This window comes from Gopherus evgoodei, chromosome 7 (genome assembly GCF_007399415.2).
Source record: "Gopherus evgoodei ecotype Sinaloan lineage chromosome 7, rGopEvg1_v1.p, whole genome shotgun sequence".
Classification (NCBI taxonomy): Eukaryota; Metazoa; Chordata; order Testudines; family Testudinidae; genus Gopherus; species Gopherus evgoodei.
In genome coordinates this window covers 41,851,474-41,875,674 of record NC_044328.1, presented here as the reverse complement: position 1 = coordinate 41,875,674, position 24,201 = coordinate 41,851,474, and the positions used below count along the sequence as shown (strand labels likewise).

Here is a 24,201-nt window from a genome sequence, read left to right as displayed (position 1 = left end):
CTAGAGAGCTGTCCAAGTCAAAGATGATGCCCATCCTAGGGGCCTGAATGGGAGACAGGATGGATGGCTGTGATTGAGAAAGGAAGCAGCAGGGAGAGCTTGCGGGGCAGGGGAGCTTAAGAGCTATGTTTTAGCATATTGAGCTTGAGCTGATGGCTAAACATCCATGAGGAGATGTCAGAGAGGCAGGCTGAGATTTTAGTTTGGACAGAAAGAGACAGGACCAGAGTAGAAAGATTGATCTGTGAGTCATCAGCATAGAGCTATTAGTTGAATTATTGTTTGTGGGTGCAATTATCCAGGGATAAGATGAAGAGGGAGAAGAAAAAGGGACCAAGGACAGAGCCCTCTGGAACCCCCACAGAAAGCTGAGGGTGAGGCGAATTCTCCAATGGATACGCTGAAGGAATGATTAGGAAGAGAACCAGAAGAGGACAGAGTCATGGATACCAAGGGAGGACAAGATTCCAAGAAAAAGAGCATGCTTAACTGTATCAAAGGCGGGTGACAGCTCAAGGAGGATGAAGATGTTTCTGAGGCTTGTCTAGGAAGAGATCATTAGAGATTTTGTCAAGAACAGTTTCAGTGGAGAGCAAGGGACAGAAGTTGGATTGGAGAAGATCTAGGATGGAGGATGAATTGGAGGAGAGGAACTCCAGACAGCAATTGTACGCTGCACAGTTAATGAATTTAGAGATGGAAGGGAGATAGGGATTATTGGGTTTTAGGATTACTTGATTTTGTTTATCAGTTTAGATGTCCCTATGGATACTGAAAGATAAATTGTAGATCAGGGTGTGGCGGGCTACACCTCCCGCTCGTGGTGCCACCTGAAACGGGGGTACCACTGAGCCCACCTGTCCCACCAGCCCAGGTTCCCTTTATACTGTACTGGTGAGACAAGACATCCAAACGGTCCCTCAGCTTCAGACTGCAGTTTACCAGCACACACAGGTAGGGACAAACCATGTCGCAGTTTCACAGATGCTGAGGTCAGCTCTGCATGGGAAAGCTCAGCTAAGGAATTGCCCAGCACTAAAGTGCACACCCCCTCTGGAGTGTAAACCCAAAATTGTATTGCCTTGTGCTGCACAGAGATGTGTACAGCGTAAGATCATTGAAATTTGCCCTCTCCCTCAACGTGGAAGAAGATCTGCACAGCTTTTCGCCCCCACTCCCAGTTATGAATTCCACCAGCTGGTTTTAGAGAAAACAAAAACAAATTTATTAACTAAAAAAGATAGGTTTTAAGTGATTATAAGATATAGCAAACAGATCAAAGCAGATTACCCAGCAAATAAAACAAAAATGCAATACAAGCTTAAGATACTAAAGAAACTGGTTACAAGTGGTAATTTCTCACCCTCAATCTTGTTCTAGGCAGATTTCAGAGGTTCTTGAAGGCAAGCTGCTCTTGCTTGCTGCGAGGTGGATTTGATGTAGATCAAATTGATTTAAATCATTATTTAAATCACTAGTCAGGAAGACTCAATTTAATCATGGATTTCTACATAAAAGTGCATTCTTGTTGGTTGTTATAACCTTAATACATATTCTTCACAACTCAGAGATAGATGTAGTTTTATTTTTAGAAGGTACATACTATACATTTTTTAAGTGATTTATTTTGAAAACTTTTCAGATTAGTTTTACAACTATATCAGAAAATGAAGGATTGTTTGGTTATTTCATTTACCAAAGGCAATTGAAGCAGATATTTATGAAGTCATTGGAAGGTGAACTATCTCCAATTCAACAGGTTAATTATTAATATTCAGAGGATTTTCTTGCCATGCTGTATTAGGAGGAGAACATCACTAGACAGACATTTAAATTGTTTTATTTAACTAAAACAACGTTATGTATTCTGGATTTTTTACATTCAACAGCAAACATACAATATTTTAACAAAACAAGCATATGAATTTTTTAATTTAGTTACACATTCAATTTTTTAAAATCAGGTTTGTTTTTGTTAAAATTGTTTTAAACTAAAATAGTTAAATGAAATATTAAAAAAAATTAAATCAGTTATGTCTGCCAGATCAACATGAGAAACTTAAAATACTGGTTTCTGCAGCTAAATCAGTCATGTTCACCTTCATTTTGCTGTTTGCTCATAATCTGGAAAAGAAAAACAAGCTTTCCTGCTTTTTCAGGTCCCAAACGATTTCTCGATTTGGAATGAATTAGTCCAAAGGAAGAAAATATTCTTTCTACACTGGCAGAAGAAGCTACTGCTGTTAAAAGTGAGATTATCACTTCAACAGTCTCTGAATCCACGTGCTTAAGTAACTTCCACCAGTTCACTGGGTGTGACTTTCTTTAAAACATCAGCAGCAAACATATATTTCTTGAATGGTTCTTATTCCCAAACTGAGTCTCTTTTACGGCCTGTTGCCATTATAGGTTTTCCCTTCTAGTGAGAGAATGGTATGGTAGATCTCAAATCAATGAAGGCCACACTCAGAAAGACCTCAAGACTCCTGGAATATGCAGCTCAGACAGTTCCACTTTTGTTTCTACTGCCTGTCCCCACCTTCTCACATTTATTTCCAGACGTCTTCTCCTTGTCCAGATCTATTCCTCCCCCAACAATCTTCTATTCACTGAACTTTTTTAAACTTTGCACTTTTAGAGCGAGGTAAGGGATTGATTCTGTGTACACAAATTTGCAGAGGGACAACAGGGTTGAGGTCTATTATTTCTCACCTCTATATATTATTTATTTATTTAAAAACATTTTTGCTGTTAATAAGCATGTTACTTCTGGAGACACAAATCCACAGTTTGAGAACTGCAAAACTAAGCATCTCTGATGGTATCTTCTAGACTGAGCACTGAATCCCATTGGGTAGATAGAAATATTAACCTAAATAGTCTATACAGAAGCCCCTGGAACCCCATAAGATTGGGTCCCTATTCCATGGACTATTGGAATTCATTTACAAAACGTTTCTTAAACATTACATGAATATATTGTCATACTATAGAATCAGAATTTATAATCCCTATTCCATGATGAGATATCTTTGAGATATTATGTATCTTAATTAAAACTATCTTTAGATAGGTTTTTTCCTCAAAAAGCATTTTATCAAAAAATCCTGATTTTTTTTTTTAAACCATTGATTTTTATCCACCCTGGCTTGCAGCCTAAAACTCCAGGTAGTTCTTTCACAGGCCAGACTCCTTTCCAGCCTGGGCTCAATCCTTCTCCCCCACTTTGTCTTTGTTTCTTAGGCTTTGTCTACACTACACAGCTTTTAGCGACATGGCCATGTCGCTAAAAGTCGGGCAGTGTACACGCTGTTTGTTGGCACTTTTGCCAAGAAAATACTTCCACCCCCTATGAGCAAGGTTCACGTTGTCAACAGGAGAGCGCTCCTGCTGACAGCGAGCCGTTTACACTGCCACTTGCCGTGGCAAAACTTTTGTCTTTCTGGAGAGGGGAGGCTTTCATAAACACCTGGCAGTGTAGACAAGCCCTTAGATCCTGGGCGAGGATTTAGTGAAGAGCAAACCCTGATTAACTCACTCTCCTGTCTTAAGTGGGATTTCCATATGGAGGATTTCTATATTGTCTTTCAGTGTGATTCCCTCCCATCCCTCAGTGGAAAAATACTGGTGGTCTATCATGGAGTCCAGTACCAGGTGACTTGAACACATAACCCTGCAGTGTCAAAGCAGCCATAGCATCCCAGGAAAGCTTCTCAGGAAGGTGGAGATTTAGCATCTTCAAAGACCTATTGTTCTCCCTAATGGTCCATTGACTTGTCCCCAGCTAGCTAGCCAGATTGATTGCATTCTGTCTAGTGAACATTCCCCAAGTGCAAACACTTTTATAGTACAGATGTATTCAATATTCCTAACTTTAGATGCAAAAATGATATTTCCATACAAATAGAATAATCATATTCAGTAAATCATAACTTTCCAATGATACCTCACATGATCTACCTGGCATCAAATACATTATGACTATGACACAATCATATCATAATAGTACTATGAAAAATATGGGAAGCAGTATCACACAGGGTGACTCAACAAAGAATGCGATTTTTTTTTTTTTAAAGATCAGGACATTTTTTCTTGTTTTCTTATAAATTGTGGACTATAAAGAGCATGGCCCAAATTCATCCCTGGCGTAACTTCACTGAATTTGGTCTTGGGTCTACATAAACCTCCTTTTTTCACTTTACTGTAGAAATATTATCTTTGTAAGGCTTCATTTGCAGTGTGTGACATTTTAGATAAATATTAGACTAAAACTTCTCTCCCTTCTCTCAGCCTAAATTATCATGGGCTGGCTTATTTTTCACAGTGTGGATGAAACAGAGCAATCATATTATTCATGGTAATTAGTAGGATTCGTTAAAGCCTACACATGGTGCAACACATGTAAATGGAGTACAATATAACAGGTTATTGTTTCTTACTGCTTCTCTGCATCAAATACTTCCCGCATCTCACCACACATAGTTCAATAATAATGCTCTTCTATTTCCAGATAGGCTGCAGAAGGGTCACTACCCCATATGAAATGAAAATATATTATAACTGCTTAACAAGTAATTTGTTTGGTTCCACCTAACCCAACAATTAAGAGGATATGTGCTATAGAAAGACTAGAATGTACAGCCTACCTATGACAGACAGCAGACTGTAAATGGAAATGCACTAAATGTTTTTCCACAAATGGCAGGTGAACTAATCAATATAACTCCCAGCAGAGTATATAATTATGGCAACAAGTTGTTTAGTAGCATGTCAGAAATGCTTAGGTAAGCAATAACCTCACATAGGGAACTAGCTTTCTGGTCCTGAAATGCGGCAAACAGTGAAACAAGACAGTAAAATGTATGCTAAGGCAATCTTGTTCCTCCTCAACTCTTTCCACAAGCTATCCCACAGAAGCACCAATGCAGATGGGTGCTATGTTGAAGATGGAAATTAACACTTTTTCTTCTGTTCATGAAAGTTTTGAGGGTAGCTTCTCATTTCATTCTTTCCAGCCTGACTTCTGGAACAATTTCTAGTAAATTATTAAACACCAAACAATATATGCTTTGAAATTGACTGTGAAGTTTTAGAGATTTGGAATGCACAGTGCAGTCAAAGCTGAGTTGGTTGCCAATTCTTTTACCTTTCTACAGACTGGAAATAATGCATGCCTAGGACTTGTCTTCTATGCTGTAGCCATGCAAACTGGGGTGCCATTAGGTGTCAAAGTTGTTGGTAATCTGTAGAAAGGAAACTGAAGAATCCAACATTGATAATAGGCCACATTCATCACAAGAATAACGAGCAGTCTTCTCGGGTTTCTCCCACGGGACTCCTTCACTTCCTTGGGGAGGGCCCCTAAAGGTCTCTCTATTTCTCCCACTCTATACCATTCCACCTTGAATATTGGGTTTGCCACTCTTGGGCAACTGAACAGCATTCCTTATAGATCCCAATAGTGACACCTTTTCTAAAATTAGGCACTGGGGTTCCTGCAGAAAATATGCAAGATACTACCTTTCCGCTGGGCCTGAGGGGACTACCTCAGTACTACAGCAATCCCAGATCTTGTTTATGCAGGGAGTGAGAATCAGATTGGAAACTGAACCAACACGTTGCCACAGAAAGTGAAATGAAAACAGATGTGCTAGTGCAAGGTGAAGATAATAGGGAATGCCAAAGCTAAGGTTCTTATAGGAATATTACCTTATATATTCAACATATAAAACATTTTGATTACAGTTTAGACTGTTAAATATATATATAAGGCCAAATTCCATGCTGGTGTAAACAAATGTAATTCCATTAAGTCAAGATCATAGTATGATCCTGTTTCTTCAATGTGGATCAGTTAATGTTAGTATGAGAACCTTAAAGTATGGTTCTTCTTCGAGTGATTGCTCATGTCAATTCCATTTTAGGTGTGAGTGCACCCATGTGCACAGTTGTCGGAGATTTCTGCCTTAACAGTATCCGTAGGGCCGGCTGTGGCACCCCCTTGGAGTGGCGCTCCCATGTGGCAGTATATCATGCGCCGCCAGCCCTGTACCCTCTCAGTTCCTTCTTACTGCCCATGATGTGGCAGTACTGGAATCCATGATGCTGGTCCTGTACTCCCAGCCCTCCCTGGCTGCACTGAACAAGCCAGCCAAGGTGTCACGGGTGCCGCAATCAGAGCACAGCACCGTGGCGGAGGTGGAACCTGCACCCCATACTCCAGTGCCAAGGGAGTCCCCCTCTGACAAAGAAGGGGGTGACACCATCCCCCAGGCCACTTAAGCGTCATCGTCCCCAGATGAGGCGGTGGCCAGACCCTTCCACACCAGTAGTCCTCTGGACAATTTTAAAGAGCAAAGGCCTTTTAAAGGCCCTCCTTAAACAGGTGGCGGAGAATCTAGCTTGCAAATCGAAGAGGTTGATGAAGAGGCAGATGACCTCTTCAGTGTCATCTCAGCCACCACACCAGCAAAAATCACTTTGCCCATCCACCCAGGGGTGTTCAAAATAGCCAAGTCTGTGTGGCAGCCCCCCTCATCTATTCCACCAACATCCAAGAAAGCAGAAAAGAAATACTATGTCCCTTTGAGTATCTGTATACTCATCCCAGCGCAGCATCACCAGTCGTGTCTGCAGGGAAAGAAAGGGACAGACAGGGCCACCCCAGCGGAATGCCCAAAAATAAAGAGGCCAAGAGACTAGACTTATTCGTGAGAAAAGTGTATTGGATGGCTAGCCTGCAATTTGGGGTCTCCAACCACCAGGCCTTGCTGGGACATTATAACTTTAACCTATGGGACTCCCTAAATAAGTTCATGGAGGCCCTCCCACAGGATCGTGCCCAAGAGTTTGCATTGGGATGCGACAGACTCACATATCAGGGTGGTCACGTTGGCAGTAGCCATGTGACACAGCTCCTGGTTGCAGGCTTCTGGGCTGTCTCAGGAGATGCAGACCACGATACAGGACCTGCCATTTGAGGGTTTGGGGCTCTTTTCTGAGCTAACTGACTCTAGACTTCATGGGCTCAAGGACTCACGAACTACTCTCCATTCCCTGGGTCTGCACACCCCGCAGCAGTCCAGGAAGCCGTTCTGCCCTTCGCTTCCTCCGAAATAGTCTAAGTCCTGGGGGGATCCCAGGTCTGGCCCTTACAGGAGGAAGGACAAGGACAAAGGGACTAAGAGACGCTACCCGCCCTCTTCCTGTCTGGCTGCTCAATCTGACCCTCCCAGAAGTTGGGGAGGCCAGAAGCAGTCACTTTGAGGATGCGCTCGAGGATGGCGCCCCAGCCAATGTACGGGATCCAACCCTCCCTTTCCTCAACCACTTCCACCCTTTCAGTCGGCCTGGTCCCTTGTCACCTCGGACCGCTAGGTGCCAGATATTGACTGAGGTTCAGCGCATCCTGTTGGGAAGTAGGAAGCCCTCCACCAGCGCGACTTACTTGGCAAAGTGGAAACGGTTCATCTGCTGGATCGTGGACAAAAGTGTCCGTCCCAAATGGGCTTCTCTGCAACTTATTCTGGACTAACTCCTGAATCTCAAGCTCCAGGGCTTGTCCCTTTCATCCATCAAGGTCCATCTAGTGGCCATCTTGGCCTTCCACCTGCCGTTCGAGGGCAGGTCGGTTTTTGCTCAGGACATCATAGCCAGATTCCTTAAGGGCCTAGACTGCCTCTACCCACAAGTCAGGGATCCCGTTCCACCGTGGGATTTGAATCTGGTGCTGACACAACTCATGGATTCCCCCTTTTGATTCTCTGGCTTCTTGCTCCCTCCTCCCCCTTTCGTGGAAGTTGTGTTCCTACTTGCAGTGACGTCAGCTGGCTGAGTATCCGAGATTCGGGCACTCATCTTCGAGGCGCCATACATGGTCTTCTGCAAGGACAAGGTCCAGCTCAGACCATGCCCAGCATTTCTTCCCAAAGCCATCTCTCAGTTTAATTAATTTACTTTCATTTGTTTACTTACCGGTCTTCTTTCCAAAGCCGCATAAATCAGAGGAGGAGCGTAGGCTACATGCCTTGGACGTCTGGAGGGCTCTGGCCTTCTACATTGACAGAACCAGGGTGTTCCGTAAGTCGACACAATTATTTGTTATTGTGCCCAACAGGATGAAAGGTTGCCCTGTATCCACTCAAAAAATGTCTTCTTGGATCACGGCCTGCATTCATTTCTGCTATGACCAAGCGAAAGTGCCACCTCTGGCGATCATCACCACCCACTCTACCAGGGCACAGGCCTCCTTGGCAACTTTTCTGGCCCAGGTACCTATTCAGGATATCTGTAGAGTCATCTGTCCATAGCTTTATGTCCCACTATGCGCTGACCCAGAAGGCCTGGGACAATGCTGGCTTTGGTAGGGCAGTACTGCAAGCCGCTAAGCTGTGAACTCTGAGCTCACCAAGAACGGAATTGACATAAGCAATCACTCAAAAAAATAAAAACGGTTACCTACCTTTCGTAACTGTTGTTCTTCGAGATGTGTTGCTCATGTCCATTCCATTTCCTGCCCTCATACCCCTCTGTCGAAGTTACCAGCAAGAAGGAACTGAGAGGGCGCAGGGTCGGTGGTGCCTGATATACCGCCACATGGGAGCACCACTACAGGGGGCGCCACAGCCAGCCCTATGGATACCACTAAGGCAAAAATCTCCAACAACTGTGCGTGTGGTAACGTGGACATCTAAAATGGAATGGACCTAAGCAGGGCTGGCTCCAGGCCCCAGCGTGCCAAGCGCGTGCTTGGGGCGGCATGCCATGGGGGGTGCTCTGCCAGTTGCCGAGAGGGCGGCAGGCGGCTCCGGTGGACCTCCCGCAGGCGTGCCTGCGGAGGGTCCGCTGGTCCCATGGCTCCAGGCATGCTAGGCATTCGCAGGCACGCTTGCAGGCGGTCCACCGGAGCCGCAGGACCAGCGGACCCTCCGCAGGGACGCTTGCGGTAGGTCCACCGGAGCTGCAGGACCAGTGAGCGGCAGAGCGCCTGCGGCTGTGCCTGGGGCTGCAAAATGGCTAGAGCCGGCCCTGGACCTAAGCAATACATCTTGAAGGACAATCGTTACAAACGGTAGGCAACCATTTTTTCTACTTTGAAAAGCGATTCTGTAAAAACGCCACTGTGGGGTTCCATCCTTATTGTCTCAGTGATTACCAAATGCGCTCAACTAACAAGTAAAAAGATGTTTTTCTATCTGCCAGTCCTGAAAATTCAGTCTGGGTCTGGTATTTAAACTGGGTTCTTTCCATCTCAAGTGTAATAACTTTAAGGTTCTTGCTGGCCAAATTAGGCCCTATGCAACTCTAATGTCTTCAGATTATACTCTTACTTACCTCTGTACAACCCTATTGCCTTGCAAACAAATCTGTTGAGGTTACACAAGACGGAATAGAATCAGGTTCACTCCACCTTAGCTGTGTTATATCTGCAATGCTAACAGAAGGAAAAAGCAACACATTTATTTTTGTCATTAAGGTAAGCGGATCTGACTCTGAACGGCCAAAGGACCCAAAGTGCTTTATAATATGTCATTTTTATACAGCCACTTCTCAGAGTAAAAAACAATCAAACCTTTAATGTTTGCATTTCTTTAATTTTTTGTGTCAAAATATGTAACCTTAACATTGCACGTATATAGTTATTTTGTACTTAAAGTGCAAACATACTCTGGCAAAGGACTACGCAAAAAAGGCACCCTTCTTACTCAGCCAATCTGCTCCCTGCATTTATTCAGTCATAGTTGCTGACTTTGGTAACTAAAATTTTATTTTTCTCCTTTTTACTCTTGAGCACCCTGCAGATTCACCACAGATTCAGGGAACTGGATAATCATGTGAAGCATCACCAGAACTGTTAACTAAGTTCCGATTGCAGACCCTTTTTTGCTTATCAAGTAGAAGCCAAAAAAGTCCAGCTTGGCTTTTATATCCCATGTTCCATTTACAGGGCTGGCAGTTAGAAAAATATATTTTTTTATTTGTACACTGAGCACATTTGACTTGGAAATAAGTGAGGGAGACAAAGAGAGCCCTACAATATGTCAAGTTTCAGAGAAGAACCACGTTGTAATAAATATTGAGTTAGACTATTTGCTGAGTGCCTGTGCAGATGCTGTACAAAAATGGAAATCTGGTTATTAGTGTTAGAAACATTCAATACAACTCTGAAAGAGATGACCAGGGATGATATTTATGTCTGGTTATTCATTAGGTCTTGAAAGAATGTGGTACACTTTAAAGAATATGTAATTATTCAGAATGTCATGGACTGGAGTATGGCTCAGTATCATCCTCACCCCATGCTGGCCCACAGTGATCCACACCTTTTAAATAAAGTCACTACATTGCTAAAGGACATGTTAGTGTTATAACAAACCAGATGTACCACCAGCCTAGTACCACTTCAGAAACTGATTTGTAATCACACAACCATGGGTACAGCTAGAGGAAATTGCTGAATGTATGCAAAAATCAAGCTAAAACTGATACATTTACAGGCTTTGGAATATATCTGCTGAACATCTGTAAAATTTCTAATAGCTATGAAAACTGCACAGTTCTCTGGCTGCATTTAGTGGCAGCATTGATTGTTTACAGGGTTTGGTCCAGACCTCAGTCAGAAAGACTGTGATCAAAATGCAGGGTAGAAACTGAGGGTTAAATGGGGTATCTCAGGCTTGTGAATTAGGCATCACCCACATTGTGTGGAAGAAAATTTGATTTACTCTTATTTTTTTCTTTTAGAAAAGAAAATTACTCAACTGCTAAGTGCCAGCTTAGTGCAATTTAGAACAGACAGATCACAAATCCTTGAAAGTCATGTTTTATGACAGGCAGTTTATCAGCCTTTTCACAAGGATTAGGTTTGGCAGCTCTGCACAACCCTAAGTAAATGCAGATTATTTTGCATAGTGGGTTTATGGTATGAATGTGTCCCCATGATGCTATCTATGTAATTCCAGGTTGGCCATTTGACAACGCCATGTGTAAAATGAGTGGATTGGTGCAGGGGATGTCGGTCTCATCTTCAGTTTTCACTCTGGTGGCCATTGCAGTGGAAAGGTACGTGTCCGCAGTACTCTCACTCTAGCCATTTGCCTGCACAAAATAGAGAAAGGTTTATGGTCATTTCAGTTCTGTTTCTCTGGGGAGCCCCATCTGGTGGCAGGATACTGCAGCTTCACAGTAACTGTTTTCCTCCCCTAGAGCAGGGGTCCTCAAGGTGGTGCCCGCGGGTGCCATGGTGCCTGCGTACTGGCTGGCGGACGAGCGTCTGCCAAAATGCCGCCGACAAGCTGCGTCGCTGACGCCTCTGGATGACTCTACTTGTCAGTGGCATTTCAGCAGTGATGCCTATTAATGTTGCCACTTGTCAGCAGAATTTCAGTGGATGCTCATCTGCCGCCACAGTCCTCCGTGGCTCGTCGTCTGGCGCCTGCCAGATGAAAAAGGTTGGGGGCCACTGCCCTAGAGCATACAGGCTGAGTACTGTTTGTGTTCCATCAGGCCCTCACCCCATTCCCTTGGGATCCTGCAGATACAATACAAAATGTATGTGATGGTGGAGAGAGAAAGAAAATTGAAGAGGAAGACAAAAAGGAAAGAAGAGATTCAGGCCTACCATATATTGGCATGTGAGTCCAAGATCTGTGCAATGGGCAGCCAGGAAGCTAGAAAAGTAACTGTCATAGATCCACAGGATTGGTGCTATGGCTCCAGCTTTGGAAGAAACAGTCTCTGGAAGGACCCCTTAAGTGTGCCAGCCCCCCTAGGTGCCTCAGACTTCCTCCAAGGTGAGCCACACAGGTTCACCGCCTCCTTAGGCCAGACCTCTGGTCTTTCAGCACCCCTGCTTCACACTGTGAGCTCCATTCAGTAAGTCCAACTGGGAACGACCCCTGAGGGAGATTTGTACAATCCTTAGGGGGCACCTCCTCCATCAGCATTTGCAGTGACACTCAGCCAGCATTATAAAACTGAACAGTTTATTAGTCAACTGGAACACAGCATAGGAAGTCCTTGGTTAGCATAGAGAAAAGAAAGTTACAGCAGAGTCCATCCTGGTCAGCACAGAATCCAAAGTCCTGTCCTTCTGACCTCCCTTCATCCCAGTTCACATGTGTCCTTGATTCCTCCAGCAGTCAACTCTTAACCGCCCTCCTGGCACATCCCCAGACCTTTGTTCTCCAGCAGGTCAAACACTGCTTGGCTTCCTGCAGAGAAATGTGCCATCCATGACTGTTTGTTGCTAGATATGAAAGTCCCAGTGATTGGATTTGCCATTGTCTTCTGAAAAGCTCCATTGATTTGGGGCCTAAATCCCAGACAGCTGGGAACCATTCATACCCGAGTCTTTGAAGAGAGCAAACCACCCTTTCTACCCCCAGATAACACTACAGCACATGGGGGAAATGGGGCACACATGGGATTCCTTTAAAAAATTGCAGAAAGTCATATTTAATCATGGTAGCCATGTAAATAAAGTGTGGTAACATGTTAGGACAGAAGAGGTCCATGCCTACTTAATGGTTGTAATTTATCATAGAAAGTGAACTGCCTTTCTTCCACTATATGTATGGAATTCAGTTCTTAATGGTATTGGTAGAAAGCATATGCATTGTCCTCCTAGTTTCTCTGAAACTGTATAAATAACTCCCAGTGAGTAACTCAGAGCTCTGTGTGAGAGAGTTTGAGAAACAGTTCTGACATAGCTCGTTACTCAGACTAACATTTCCCAGTGAGCGGCTGACAAAAGGCACAATACTCCCCTCTAAAATAAAATGAATTCTCTCATCTGTATTTTTCAAATACAGCAAAATCTGTGGCTCAGCAACAGAAAACTGACATTGTGACTCAAAAAACATTCTTCTATCTGTGGCAGATGTTTTATTCTCTGAGAGCTCAGATGGAGGGCAAAGAGCATCCCAACGGAATGTTGCTCATTAAAGCAAACCAGCTGTTTAAACATGTTCAAAATTAAGTAAGACAAAATATGTTACAGTGCCTTTGATCTTTAGGTGGGTGAGTGGATGAAAGAGGTTGTGGGCAATGCATAAAATACTTGCCCTATCAATAGTGTTAGTTTAGCTGAAGAGACAACGAACACTTGCTTGGTAAACAGAGCCAGCAAGGAGTTTGTTAGATATATTCAGCTTTAGAAAATACAAGTGTGGAGTTCATCTAGGTGCTTCCCTATAATTACAGTTTTTGGCCCCAGCTACACTGCAGTTATAGTTATTTTAGGATACCCATTACAGCACAGCTGTGTCCTGAACTTTTAGCCAATGATGTTCTAAAGACCATTTATGCTCCCTTAATATGCCTATAAGACTGTTAGGTCTGATTCACACCAAAAAAAGCATGCCACATTACAAAAGGCTTGTGACACACCTGTGTGGGTAAATGGTTTCCCCAACACAGCTGTGACTGTATTTCAGTCCAGGCCTCAGTGTCTGAGATACAATCTGAAAAATGTTGTAACATCACTTTTTCTGGACAATACATTACATTGTGTTAGTAAACCATGTCCTTTCCTCTTAGTCTCAATACCTATTGGAAAGGCAATATCTAAAATGCCCTGATACCAGTTGTAGGAAATATTGAGGATGGGTTCCTTGTGCCACAGCTGAATACTCTCTGCAAATGAATCTGTTAGTGGGCATGTCCTGCATTCAGTGCAGGAGACTGGACTAGATGACCTCTTGAGATCCCTTCCAGTCCAACACTTCTATGATTTTATTGTAGCCTTGCTGAAGGGTATAGTATCCTCTGCTGGTCAATGTGTACAGAATCAGTGTGTTCTCGTCTACACTAGAAAAAGAATTTGTGCAAACAGTTGTCTGCCATGGGTAAGGGAGTCTGTTATGACACTTTATTTCACATATGGACAGAAAAACCATTTATAACCATTTTTAGGAACCATGTTATCACATTGGCCATTCAGTTGAAGAAAGAATGTCTCCAAGCACAGAAGACAAATGAATGCTCACAAGATTATGTAGTATTGGTAGGATGAAAAATATCACAGTTTCTATTTTTCTTGCCCTTCCCTTCTTCATTATTCCAGATGAGAGGAGAGAATGCATCTGCCAACATTCTTATTTAGATAGGAGTGACCTAGATTATCTTTCCTTTTTCCAGCCAATTTCCTGATTGAAAGATCTATCTTTGCAGAACATGGGAAAATCCAAATGCTCATCACTGAGTTTTTTGCTTTTTTCCTCCAAATTGCCATCATCACATTATGTCACATGGTAATGTTGGAATACACATTGATGTCACCTTGTAGTGTCACCACACTTTGTCAGCTAGGATTCCGAGAATCAAAAATTAGAAGAATCTTCCAGTTATCCTCTTTCAAGTTGGCACCTATATGAAAAAGCAGACATAGGAACACCATGAAATCGTCCCATACTACATCCTTACAGTAACCAATCGCTATATCATCTTTCTGCCCAGACCACAGTGAGTGGAAAATTCTGACTTAGCAGTGTTCATTATTGACTTTACATGGTCATAAATGACTGTGAAATGGGCAAGGTAAGGGAGAACCGGGTCCAGGCTGCTTAAAATATTTCAAAAAATCATGCATATAATAGAAAATGTACTGCTGGTTCTAGGCAAGGGCACAGAGAACTTCAGCACTTTAATATTCAGTGTGCTGATTCCTAAAACATCAATGCCCATTTAAAACATTTCATTGCATGATGTTTTAGACCATGTAAAGGAATAAAACATCAAACTTTTTTTTTTAAATCACTTCATTTTTTTTACAAGTCATATTAGAGCATCTTTGTTTTTGTTACATTCCATAAGCAGTTTGCACTTGTAAAAAATGTTAAAGGGAGAGATTGAACCATGAATTGCTGGGTTTGTTTTTTTCCACTAAAGCAACTTGACTGCAATTTCTTTGTTTTTTCTTGGGTTTATATTTCTTCACAGTGACATGGGGATATGGCCCTGCTCTTTAATACTCAGTAGGAGGTTATTTGTGGGCCAGATCAGTACATTCACATACACTATAACATCAGCCTGTGTTGTAGGACCTAATCACTATAGATCCTTCTGCTAAACTTCTCACTCTTCTGTACTGTGCAGTGATTTAGCTCCACAATGCAGGCTGATGTCTGATGATGAGAAAAATGACTCATCAAGTAAACTGCATTTTGTACAATTACTGGTTTGAAATAATTTTTGCTACAGTATGAATGTACCTCTTTACAGGGACAGAGGTCAGGATGGGAGGTCTCAAACCTCGATCTTCTGCATGAAAAGTCAGAAGAGGCCTCTATAAATGTCCCTTGGTACATAGAGTAAGCACCTCAGCAGAACTTAAAAGCAATACTCTTTTTCTTCCTCTCACAGGTTTCGTTGCATTGTTTACCCCTTCAGACAGAAACTAACTCTGAGGAAAGCCCTAATCAGCATAGTTATCATTTGGGTCTTGGCCTTGATAATCATGTGCCCCTCCGCAGTCACCTTGACAGTCATCAGGGATGAATATCATTTCATGGTGGATGCATACAACAATTCCTACCCACTCTACTCCTGCTGGGAGGCATGGCCTGACAAGGGAATGCGAAAGATCTACACAACCGTACTCTTTTCTCACATTTATGTGGTTCCTCTTACCTTAATTGTGATCATGTACGCACGTATCGCTTTCAAACTTTTCAAGTCCTCTGCACCCAAAGGAGGCTCCCAGTCAGAGGAGAATGAGGGTAAGAGGGTCTCCAAGAGGAAAGTCAAGGTTATCAACATGTTAATCATAGTGGCATTGTTCTTCACTCTCTCCTGGTTGCCCCTGTGGACTTTAATGCTTCTAACAGATTATGGAAACCTAACTGAGCACCAGCTCAACGTGATCACAGTTTATATTTTTCCATTTGCCCATTGGCTGGCATTCTTCAACAGCAGCATCAACCCAATCATCTATGGGTATTTCAATGAGAACTTCCGAAGAGGGTTTCAGGAGGCTTTCAAGGTCCAGCTCTGCTACGTGGAGAACAAGCACAAGGATACTTATTCAGAGAGGAACAATATTGGATTCCTTTTTGGAGCACGAAACCGCATTTTTGTTGAAGCGCACCCTAGTGATTCAGTGCAACCCTCCCAGTCCGGACAAAGTAACCTCTCCAGAATTGGGTTATTTCCACTGAGGAATGGGCGTATTGCTAACCATGGGCTGATGGTGGAGGACTTGGACAATACAGGTTGTTCTCATAACAGTGTCAGTGTCCCAGCTTGGGATGTCTAAGACTACTGCATATCGGGCCCCCATAGTTGATGGACTTTTTAGTGGACAACGCTGAAGATCTGTGAACCATAACATTTGAAACTCTCTGAGGAGTAAATTATTTACAATGATGGACATCTAGACTAAAAGTTATTCAATTATACGGACTAAATTGCTAAAGGTTTAGATGTTATACATGGTACTACAGTTACAAAGCAAAAGAGAAGGCTTTATGTTCAAGTTTCCAGATCTATTATTGTCTCCTAGACTTTCATGTGAATTAAGGAATGGTTTATGGAGGGATTTTTAGGATCCAGGCATAGCAGTTATTCAGTGGCATAGCAGATGATGATGGTAATGCAGTGCGCAGCTGACTGTTACTTGTTGGCTACCTTATGGAATGGACTCAAGCTGGCTGGGCTACTTGAAAGAAAGATCGAAGACTTGGTATTGGGAGAAAGATAAAAGTTCAGACAGGAATGGGGGGGGATGAATAGGCAGCATATAACAATGAATCTCTGAACTGGAAATAACAGATAATTATTGGGAAAAATCACATACACCACATGGGAGCTAAGTCTAGACCCTTGATCGTTCAGCTCAAAAAACAAACAAACCAACCTGGCTTTTACCACTGGAGCTAAGAGACCCTTCGGGTACATCTACACTACAGGATTATTCTGATTTTACATAAACCAGTTTTGTAAAACAGATTGTATAAAGTCGAGTGCACGCGGCCACATTAAGCACATTAATTTGGCGGTGTGCGTACCGAGGCTAGTGTCCATTTCCTGAGAGTTGCACTGTGGGTAGCTATCCCATAGTTCCTGCAGTCTCCCCCACCCATTCGAATTCTGGGTTGAGATCCCAGTGCCTGATGGGGCAAAAAACATTGTTGCGGGTGGTTCTGGGTACAGCCTCACCCCTCCCTCTGTGAAAGCAGCAGACAACCGTTTCACGCCTTTTTTCCTGGGTGAACTGTGCAAGTGCCATAGCACAGCAAGCATGGACCCTGCTCAGCTCAAGACAGCAATCATGGACGTTGTAAACACCTTGCGCATTGTCGTGCAGTCATGCTGAACCGGGACCTGCAAAACCAGATAAGGAGGAGGCGGCTACGGCAGCGCGGCGACGAGAGGAATGAGGACATGGACACAGAATTCTCTCAAACCGCGGGCCCCTGCGCTTTGGAGATCCTGATGGTAATGGGGCAGGTTGTAGCCATTGAACGCCGATTTTGTGCCTGGGAAACAAGCACAGACTGGTGGCACCACATAGTGTTGCAGGTAGGGAACGATTCCCAGTGGCTGCGAAACTATCACATGCACAAGGGCACTTTCATGGAACTTTGTGACTTGCTTTCCCCTGCCCTGAAACACCATAATACCAAGATGAGAGCAGCCCTCACAGTGGAGAAGCGAGTGGCAATAGCCCTCTGGAAGCTTGCAACGCCAGACAGCTACCGGTCAGTCGGGAATCAATTTGGAGTGGGAAAATCTATTTTTGGGGCTGCTGTGATGCAAGTAGCCAAAGCAATCATTAAGCTGCTGCTACGAAAGGTTGTGACTCTGAGAAACATGCAGGTCATAGTGGATGGCTTTGCTGCAATGGGATTCCCTAACTGTGGGGGGGCGATAGATGGAACCCATATCCCTATCTTGGCACCAGAGCACCCAGTACATAAACCGCAAGGGGTACTTTTCAATGGTGCTGCAAGCACTGCTGGATCACAAGGGATGTTTCACCAACATCCACATGGAATGGCCAGGAGGGGTTCATGATGCTCGCCTCTTCAGAAGCACTACTCTGTTTAAACGGCTGCAGCAAGGGACTTACTTCCTGGACCAGAAAATAACAGTTGGGGATGTTGAAATGCCCGTCATTATACTGGGTGACGCAGCCTACCCCTTGATGCCATGGCTCATGAAGCCATACACAGGCAGCCTGGACAGTGGTCAGGAGCTGTTCAACTACAGGCTGAGCAAGTGCAGGATGGTGGTAGAATGTGCATTTGGCCGTTTAAAGGCTCGCTGGCGCACATTACTGACTCGCTCAGACCTCAGCCAAACCAATGTCCCCTTTGTTATTGCTGCTTGCTGTGTGCTCCACAATCTCTGTGGAAGTAAGGGGGAGACCTTTATGGCGGGGTGAGAGGTTGAGGCAAATCACCTGGCCGCTGATTACGCGCAGCCAGACACCAGGGCGATTAGAAGAGCTCACCAGGAAGCAGTGCGCATCAGAGAAGCCTTGAAAACGAGTTTCATTACGGGCCAGGGTATGGTGTGACTGCTGTGTTTGTTTCCCCTTCATGAACCTCCCCCCCTTTATTGACTCCTTCCCTGTAAGCAACCCACCCTCCCCTTCGATTACAGCTTGCTTAAGGAAATAAAGTCACTATCATTTAAAAATCATGTATTCTTTATTAATTCATTATAAAAAGAGGAGAGAACTGACAAGGTATCCCGGATGTGGTTTGGGAAGAGGATAGGAGGGAAGGAAAAGGCCACTAAAAAAATTTCAAATAATGACAGCCTTTTGGTTGGGCTGTCCACGGGGGTGGAGTGGGCGGGTGCACAGAGCCTTCCCCTATGCGTTCTAACACGTCTGGGTGAGGAAGATATGGAACATGGTGAGGGTGGTTACACAGGGGCTGCAGCGGCACTCTGTGATCCTGCTGCTGTTCCTGAAGCTCCACTAGATGCCGGAGCATGTCAGTTTGATCACGCAGCAGCCTCAGCGTTGCAGCCCGCCACTGCTGATCTTCCTGCCTACACCTCTGATCTTCCTGCCACCACCTCTCATCTTGAGCATCCCTCCTCTCCTCACGTTGGTCCCTCCTGTCCTCATGTTCACTGGCATCTTTCCTGTAATTTGATACCACGTCATTTGATACCATGCCATTCAGATGAGCTCTTTCATTGTGGGTCACTTCCATGATTTCCGAGAACATTTCGTCTCGCGTCTTTTTTTTCTGCCGCCTTATCTGAGATAGCCTTCGGGATGGAGTAGGGAGGCTCGAAAAATTTGCAGCTGCATGAGGGAGGGAAAAAAGGGAGAGAAGTATTTAAAAAGATACATTTTACAGAACAATGCTTATACTCTTTCACGGTGAACAACACTATTCACCTTACATAGGATACGTGATTTCACTACAAGAGTTGCATTTTGCATTTTGATATTGAGTGCCTGCGGCTCTGGTGTTAGAGATCTCACAGACGCAGGTCCAGGCAGCATAATTCAGCTTGCATGCTACCATGGTAAGCCATTGTCTTTCGGCTTCTGCAGCCTTCATATACACAGTGCCCTCCTTTCCCATATACCAAGCAAATCCCGTTCAGTGCGGCTTCTTTCCTGTTAAGATGCAGCAGCAGAAACCACCTCCCCATCCAATTCTCTGGGATGATCGCTTTATCCCTCCCCCCACCGCATGGCTGGTATCATGGAAGATCGCTGCTAAACACCCCCCTCCTAACCCCGACCGCGTGGCTGGTAGCAGGGAAGATCCCTGCTAGCCAAATGAGAAAAAGCTCAGCGCCAATCACCCCCTCTCTCCCCCTGCTTGACTACCTGCAAGGAAGGATTTCTTTTAAGCAACAGGCAAACAGCCCAGTAGGAATAGCCATGTCTGTCCCCTTAATTAAATTCCTGAATTTCAACTAGGTTACCATGAACGATATCACTCTCCTGAGGATAACACAGCAAGATAAAGTACAGATGTTGCTTGAATGCCAGCAAACACTGGGACCATACGCAGTTAGGCTTTGTCATGCAATGATACCAGATTACTTGCTGCATGCATGGCGTGGTCAAGTGTCCTACCATGGAGGACGGAATAAGGCTGCCCTGCCCAGAAATCTCCTGCAAAGGCTTTTGGAGTACCTCCAGGAGAGCTTCATGGAGATGTCCCTGGAGGATTTCTGCTCCATCCCCAGACATGTTAACAGACTTTTCCAATAACTGTACTGGCCGCAAATGCATCCCAAGTCCTCAGGGCAAATCAATCATTAAAAAACGCTTGCTTTTAAGCCATGTTTTATATTTACAAAGGTACACTCACCAGAGGTCGCTTCCATGGCCTCATTGTTTGGGCTACTGGCTTGGGAGGGCTGGAAGGGTAATTCCGTTTGGGTGAGAAAAAGCTCCTGGCTGTTGGGAAGAACGGAGTGCTGTGTGCTCTCTGCAAGCTCGTCCTCCTCTTCCTCCTCCTCATCTTTCCCGTCCGCAGAATCCTCAGGCAAGGCTAAGATTACCCCCACCTCGGAATCCATGGACAGGGATGGGGTACTGGTGGCAGACCCTCCTAGAATTGCATGCAGCTCAGCATAGAAGCAGCATGTTTTCGGCCCTGCCCCAGACCTTCCGTTTGCTTTTTTGGTTTTCTGGTAGGCTTGTCTGAGCTCCTTAACTTTCACATGGCACTGTATTGAGTCCCTGGTGTGGCCTCTCTGCACCATGGCCTTGGAAATTATTTCAAACGTTTTTTCATTTCATCTTTTGGAACGGAGTTCTGTTAGCACGGAATCCTCTCCCCATATAGAGATTAGATCCAGTACCTCTCGTGCGGTCCATGCTGGAGCTCTTTTTCAATTATCAGGAGACTGCATCGTTACCTGTGCTGATGAGCTCTGTGTAGTAACCTGTGCTGGTGAGCTCTCCATGCTGGCCAAACAGGAAATGAAATTCAAAAGTTCGCAGGGCTTTTCCTGTCTACCTGGCCAGTGCATCTGAGTTGAGATGGCTTTCCAGAGCGGTCACAATGGTGCACTGTGGGATACCACCCGGAGGCCAATACCGTTGATTTGCGGCCACACTAACCCTAATCCGACATGGCAATACTGATTTCAGCGCTACTCCTCTCGTCGGGGAGGAGTACAGAAACTGGTTTAAAAAGCCCTTTATATCAATATAAAGGGCCACGTTGTGTGGACGAGTGCAGGGTTAAATCTGTTTAATGTTGCTAAATTCGGTTTAAACGCGTAGTGTAGACCAGGCCTTCCTTTGTTGTTAGCTAGTGCATTACATACTACTCTCCTTCCCAGCCAGCTAGACAGATCTTGTCACACACAACTGAGATTCAAGGAGTTAAACTCCAACAATCAGGCACCAAGTCTGTTGTAAATCCATGTGCTGCAGACACCAGACTGACTGCTCTGGAAGTCACCACACCAGCTTCTCTCGCTACATCTCACCTCATCAGCTGAAGAGGAGCTGGTGCCTCATTCAGTAACCTAGGAAGAAAGAGAGATGCTCTTTTGCTTTTAGCACCAGCTGGGGAATTGTGTTCCTTTTTACTTTAACTCGATTGCAAGCATGTGGAATGGAGCATAGTTTTCAAGGATCTGGGCCCTGTTTGCCCATAATATACTGCTGTATTTTTTTTTTCTGAAAACACAGTAAATTTGTCACTTATTTGCAGTTCAATTTTTGAGTTGTAAGTTACTTTAGTTCTCAAAAACGATTGGCTTACACTACCAGCTAGAGCCAGGCTTAGTGCAAGCATGTATGTACTTGCTTTTCCCTATCTCTGTTCTCCTTGTAACAGACATTTTGATTCCTTTCCTGACCTCTCAAGCAGAGATGGCCAACCATGAATTGTATGTGACCATGTTGTGATTCTGTAATGTGCACAAATGAAATCTAGATCTGCCAAATATTTTCACTTGTGACTAAAATTTGAATCTAAGTCTCCAATGTGAAAGGCCAGTGCAGTTAACCTACTTTGCTACCTATATTTCTTCTCTGAGGAAAATCCTTCTTTTCTTCATGTAATATTAACTCCAAGAGTATATACTCGTTGCAACATAAATTGTAAGCCTCATTACTCATATCCTTGAGCTATGACATCAAACTGTATATTGTCAATCTCATAGAGCTCTTGCCTTGTGCTGTTACTGTGCACCTCTGCATTCTTACAAGAACCAGAACAATCCAGCATTTGAAGTTTTTAACAAATGTAATCTGAAGTTTGTGGTGCAGTTGCAATGGGGTTACACTAACAATGAATAAGGCTCAGTTTGTGTACATTAGAACATTACAAACTAGTAAAGGAAACATGCTGAGGTTAGAAAACATGGAGTATTCATAATAATTAGCACTTATATAATACTTCTGAGTTGCAAGATACTCTACAAACACTAAATTAATCCTAATAAATACCCTTTGAAATTGGAGTATAATCTCCATTTTAATGACAGGGAAACAAAGAGTTCTCTAACCAACCTACACAAGTTCACAGAGCCATCAGTGTAGGAACTGGAATTGGGACGCAGTAGTTCCTGGCTCAGAGGCCTATCCGCAGCCCCCAACTCTCTGTCAAAGTTGTCAAGCTATTCAAAGTTAATATCATTAATCAAAAGACTTGAACCTTTTCTGTTCATACAATGAAGTCAAATCTGTTGCTGGATAAGGCCTTTGCAGCCACATTTTTTTAAATGAGCCTCCAAATTTGGATGGCCAATTTTAGAAAACTTGGGCCTGATTTTCCAGAAGTGCCGAACACCAGAAACTCCTATTGATTTACACTGGATTTCAAGGCAGTCAAGCCTAGATCCTTAAAGTTATTTAGGTACCTAGCTCCCACTGAAATCAATGGAAATTTGAAGCACTACACCTCATCTTTTCTGAAAAATCAGGCCTTGGTCACAAGCTGAACACCCAAAAATCTAAAATTAGAGGCTACTTTGGAAAATGCTAGTCTAAGACTTACATTTTTCTCACTACAAATCTTTTTCTAAAGGTTCCCAACCTGTTTGGTTACCTGTAACAGTTTATCAGATTAAGGGTGGCATTTTCAGAAGCATTTAGCATTGACCTATGGTTGCTCCCACTGCAGTCAATGGTGAAACTAATTGACTTCATTAGGAGCAGTTAGGCCAGTGCTAGCAATTGCCACATAAGACCTGAAATGTACTTAACAGACCTGGCTGCCTCCCATTCAGCTGAACTATCTGTAACCCAGGATGGAGCTTCCAAGACAAGGGCATATTTGGAAAAGTCACTTAACTGGAGTTTAGTGCAGCAGAACCTCTTGTATGAGATCATGCTCATAGTTTAGAAGCAGGCAGCACACACACCAGGGCCTAGAAGTGCAAATGAAGCATCAACATAAAAAGTTGCACCTGAGAAAACTGTTCCATGGAACATGCACCTGTACCAGTCAATTCCCCATATTTTTGATATCTTTAATACATCCGTATTCACTACCTCTTGCCTCTAGTAACACTGTGACTAAAGTCCTCTTGTATCAGATTTATTTGTTTAGTAACCGCTCTCTCCATGCTGTACAAAATGGTATTACTGGATCACTGGCCACGAGTAACAGAAATGAAATATCACTCTTCTGGGTTTTGTTAACGTTTATTGTGAGAATGTCTGTGCTGTAAGGGCTGCAGAGTCCTGCTCCGATCCGTTTGGCCCTGATGTGGAGCGTGCAGAGTTAGAAGAGGTTTGAGCCGGATCCCCTAGAACCCAATTGCACGGACTTCTAGGGGCAGGGTCGCCCCCCCCCCCCATTAACTACAGACCAAAAGGCAGCCCCAAACTAGTCAATATGCAGCGGGCTTTGGGGCGCAGCGGCACGTGCCACCTGGACCCCGGAGCGGGGGAATCACCTTTCCGGGGTGCCACCTCCTGCCCCTCCTCCAGAGCAGGGCCTGCCGCAGCGATTAAAGGAGAGACACGCGGAGCTCGCACCGCACCAGCTGGGGGTGGAGGGACGGAGGGGAGCGCCCGCTACGCTGTAGGGTTTTACCCGCTCTACACAGCCAGCAGCGGTGACCGCACCACCGGCCGGGGAAAGAAAGCGGCCCGCGCATTGCGGGGAAAGAGAGCCACGTGTGTTCTTGACAGCCCGGTCGAGCGAGGCCGAGAAGAGCGCGCATGCCCACAACTCGCCGGACGGTGGACCAGGAGCCGAAGTAGGAGGGCCACAGCGCCTTGCGCCTGCGCAATGCTGTATCTGATGG

At 44.3% G+C, this 24,201-nt stretch overlaps 1 protein-coding gene and 1 long non-coding RNA gene across 2 annotated transcripts in view; one reads left to right on the top strand and one right to left on the bottom strand.

Annotated features, from left to right (window-relative positions):
- Nucleotides 1–16,863, top strand: part of NPFFR1 (neuropeptide FF receptor 1) — a 28,831-nt gene extending 11,968 nt beyond the window's left edge. The window contains exons 3-4 of the mRNA XM_030569127.1: nt 10,965–11,064; nt 15,367–16,863. Coding sequence (XP_030424987.1) covers nt 10,965–11,064; nt 15,367–16,258 — 992 coding nt within the window. The 3' untranslated portion in view covers nt 16,259–16,863. The remainder of the gene's footprint in view (nt 1–10,964; nt 11,065–15,366) is intronic.
- On the bottom strand, nt 11,017–15,718 carry LOC115654619. The gene is made up of 3 exons (XR_004001214.1): nt 15,634–15,718; nt 11,624–14,370; nt 11,017–11,100 (listed from the first exon to the last, which is right to left on the bottom strand). It is a non-coding gene; the product is annotated as an uncharacterized LOC115654619 (long non-coding RNA).
- Nucleotides 16,864–24,201: the final 7,338 nt, after the last annotated feature.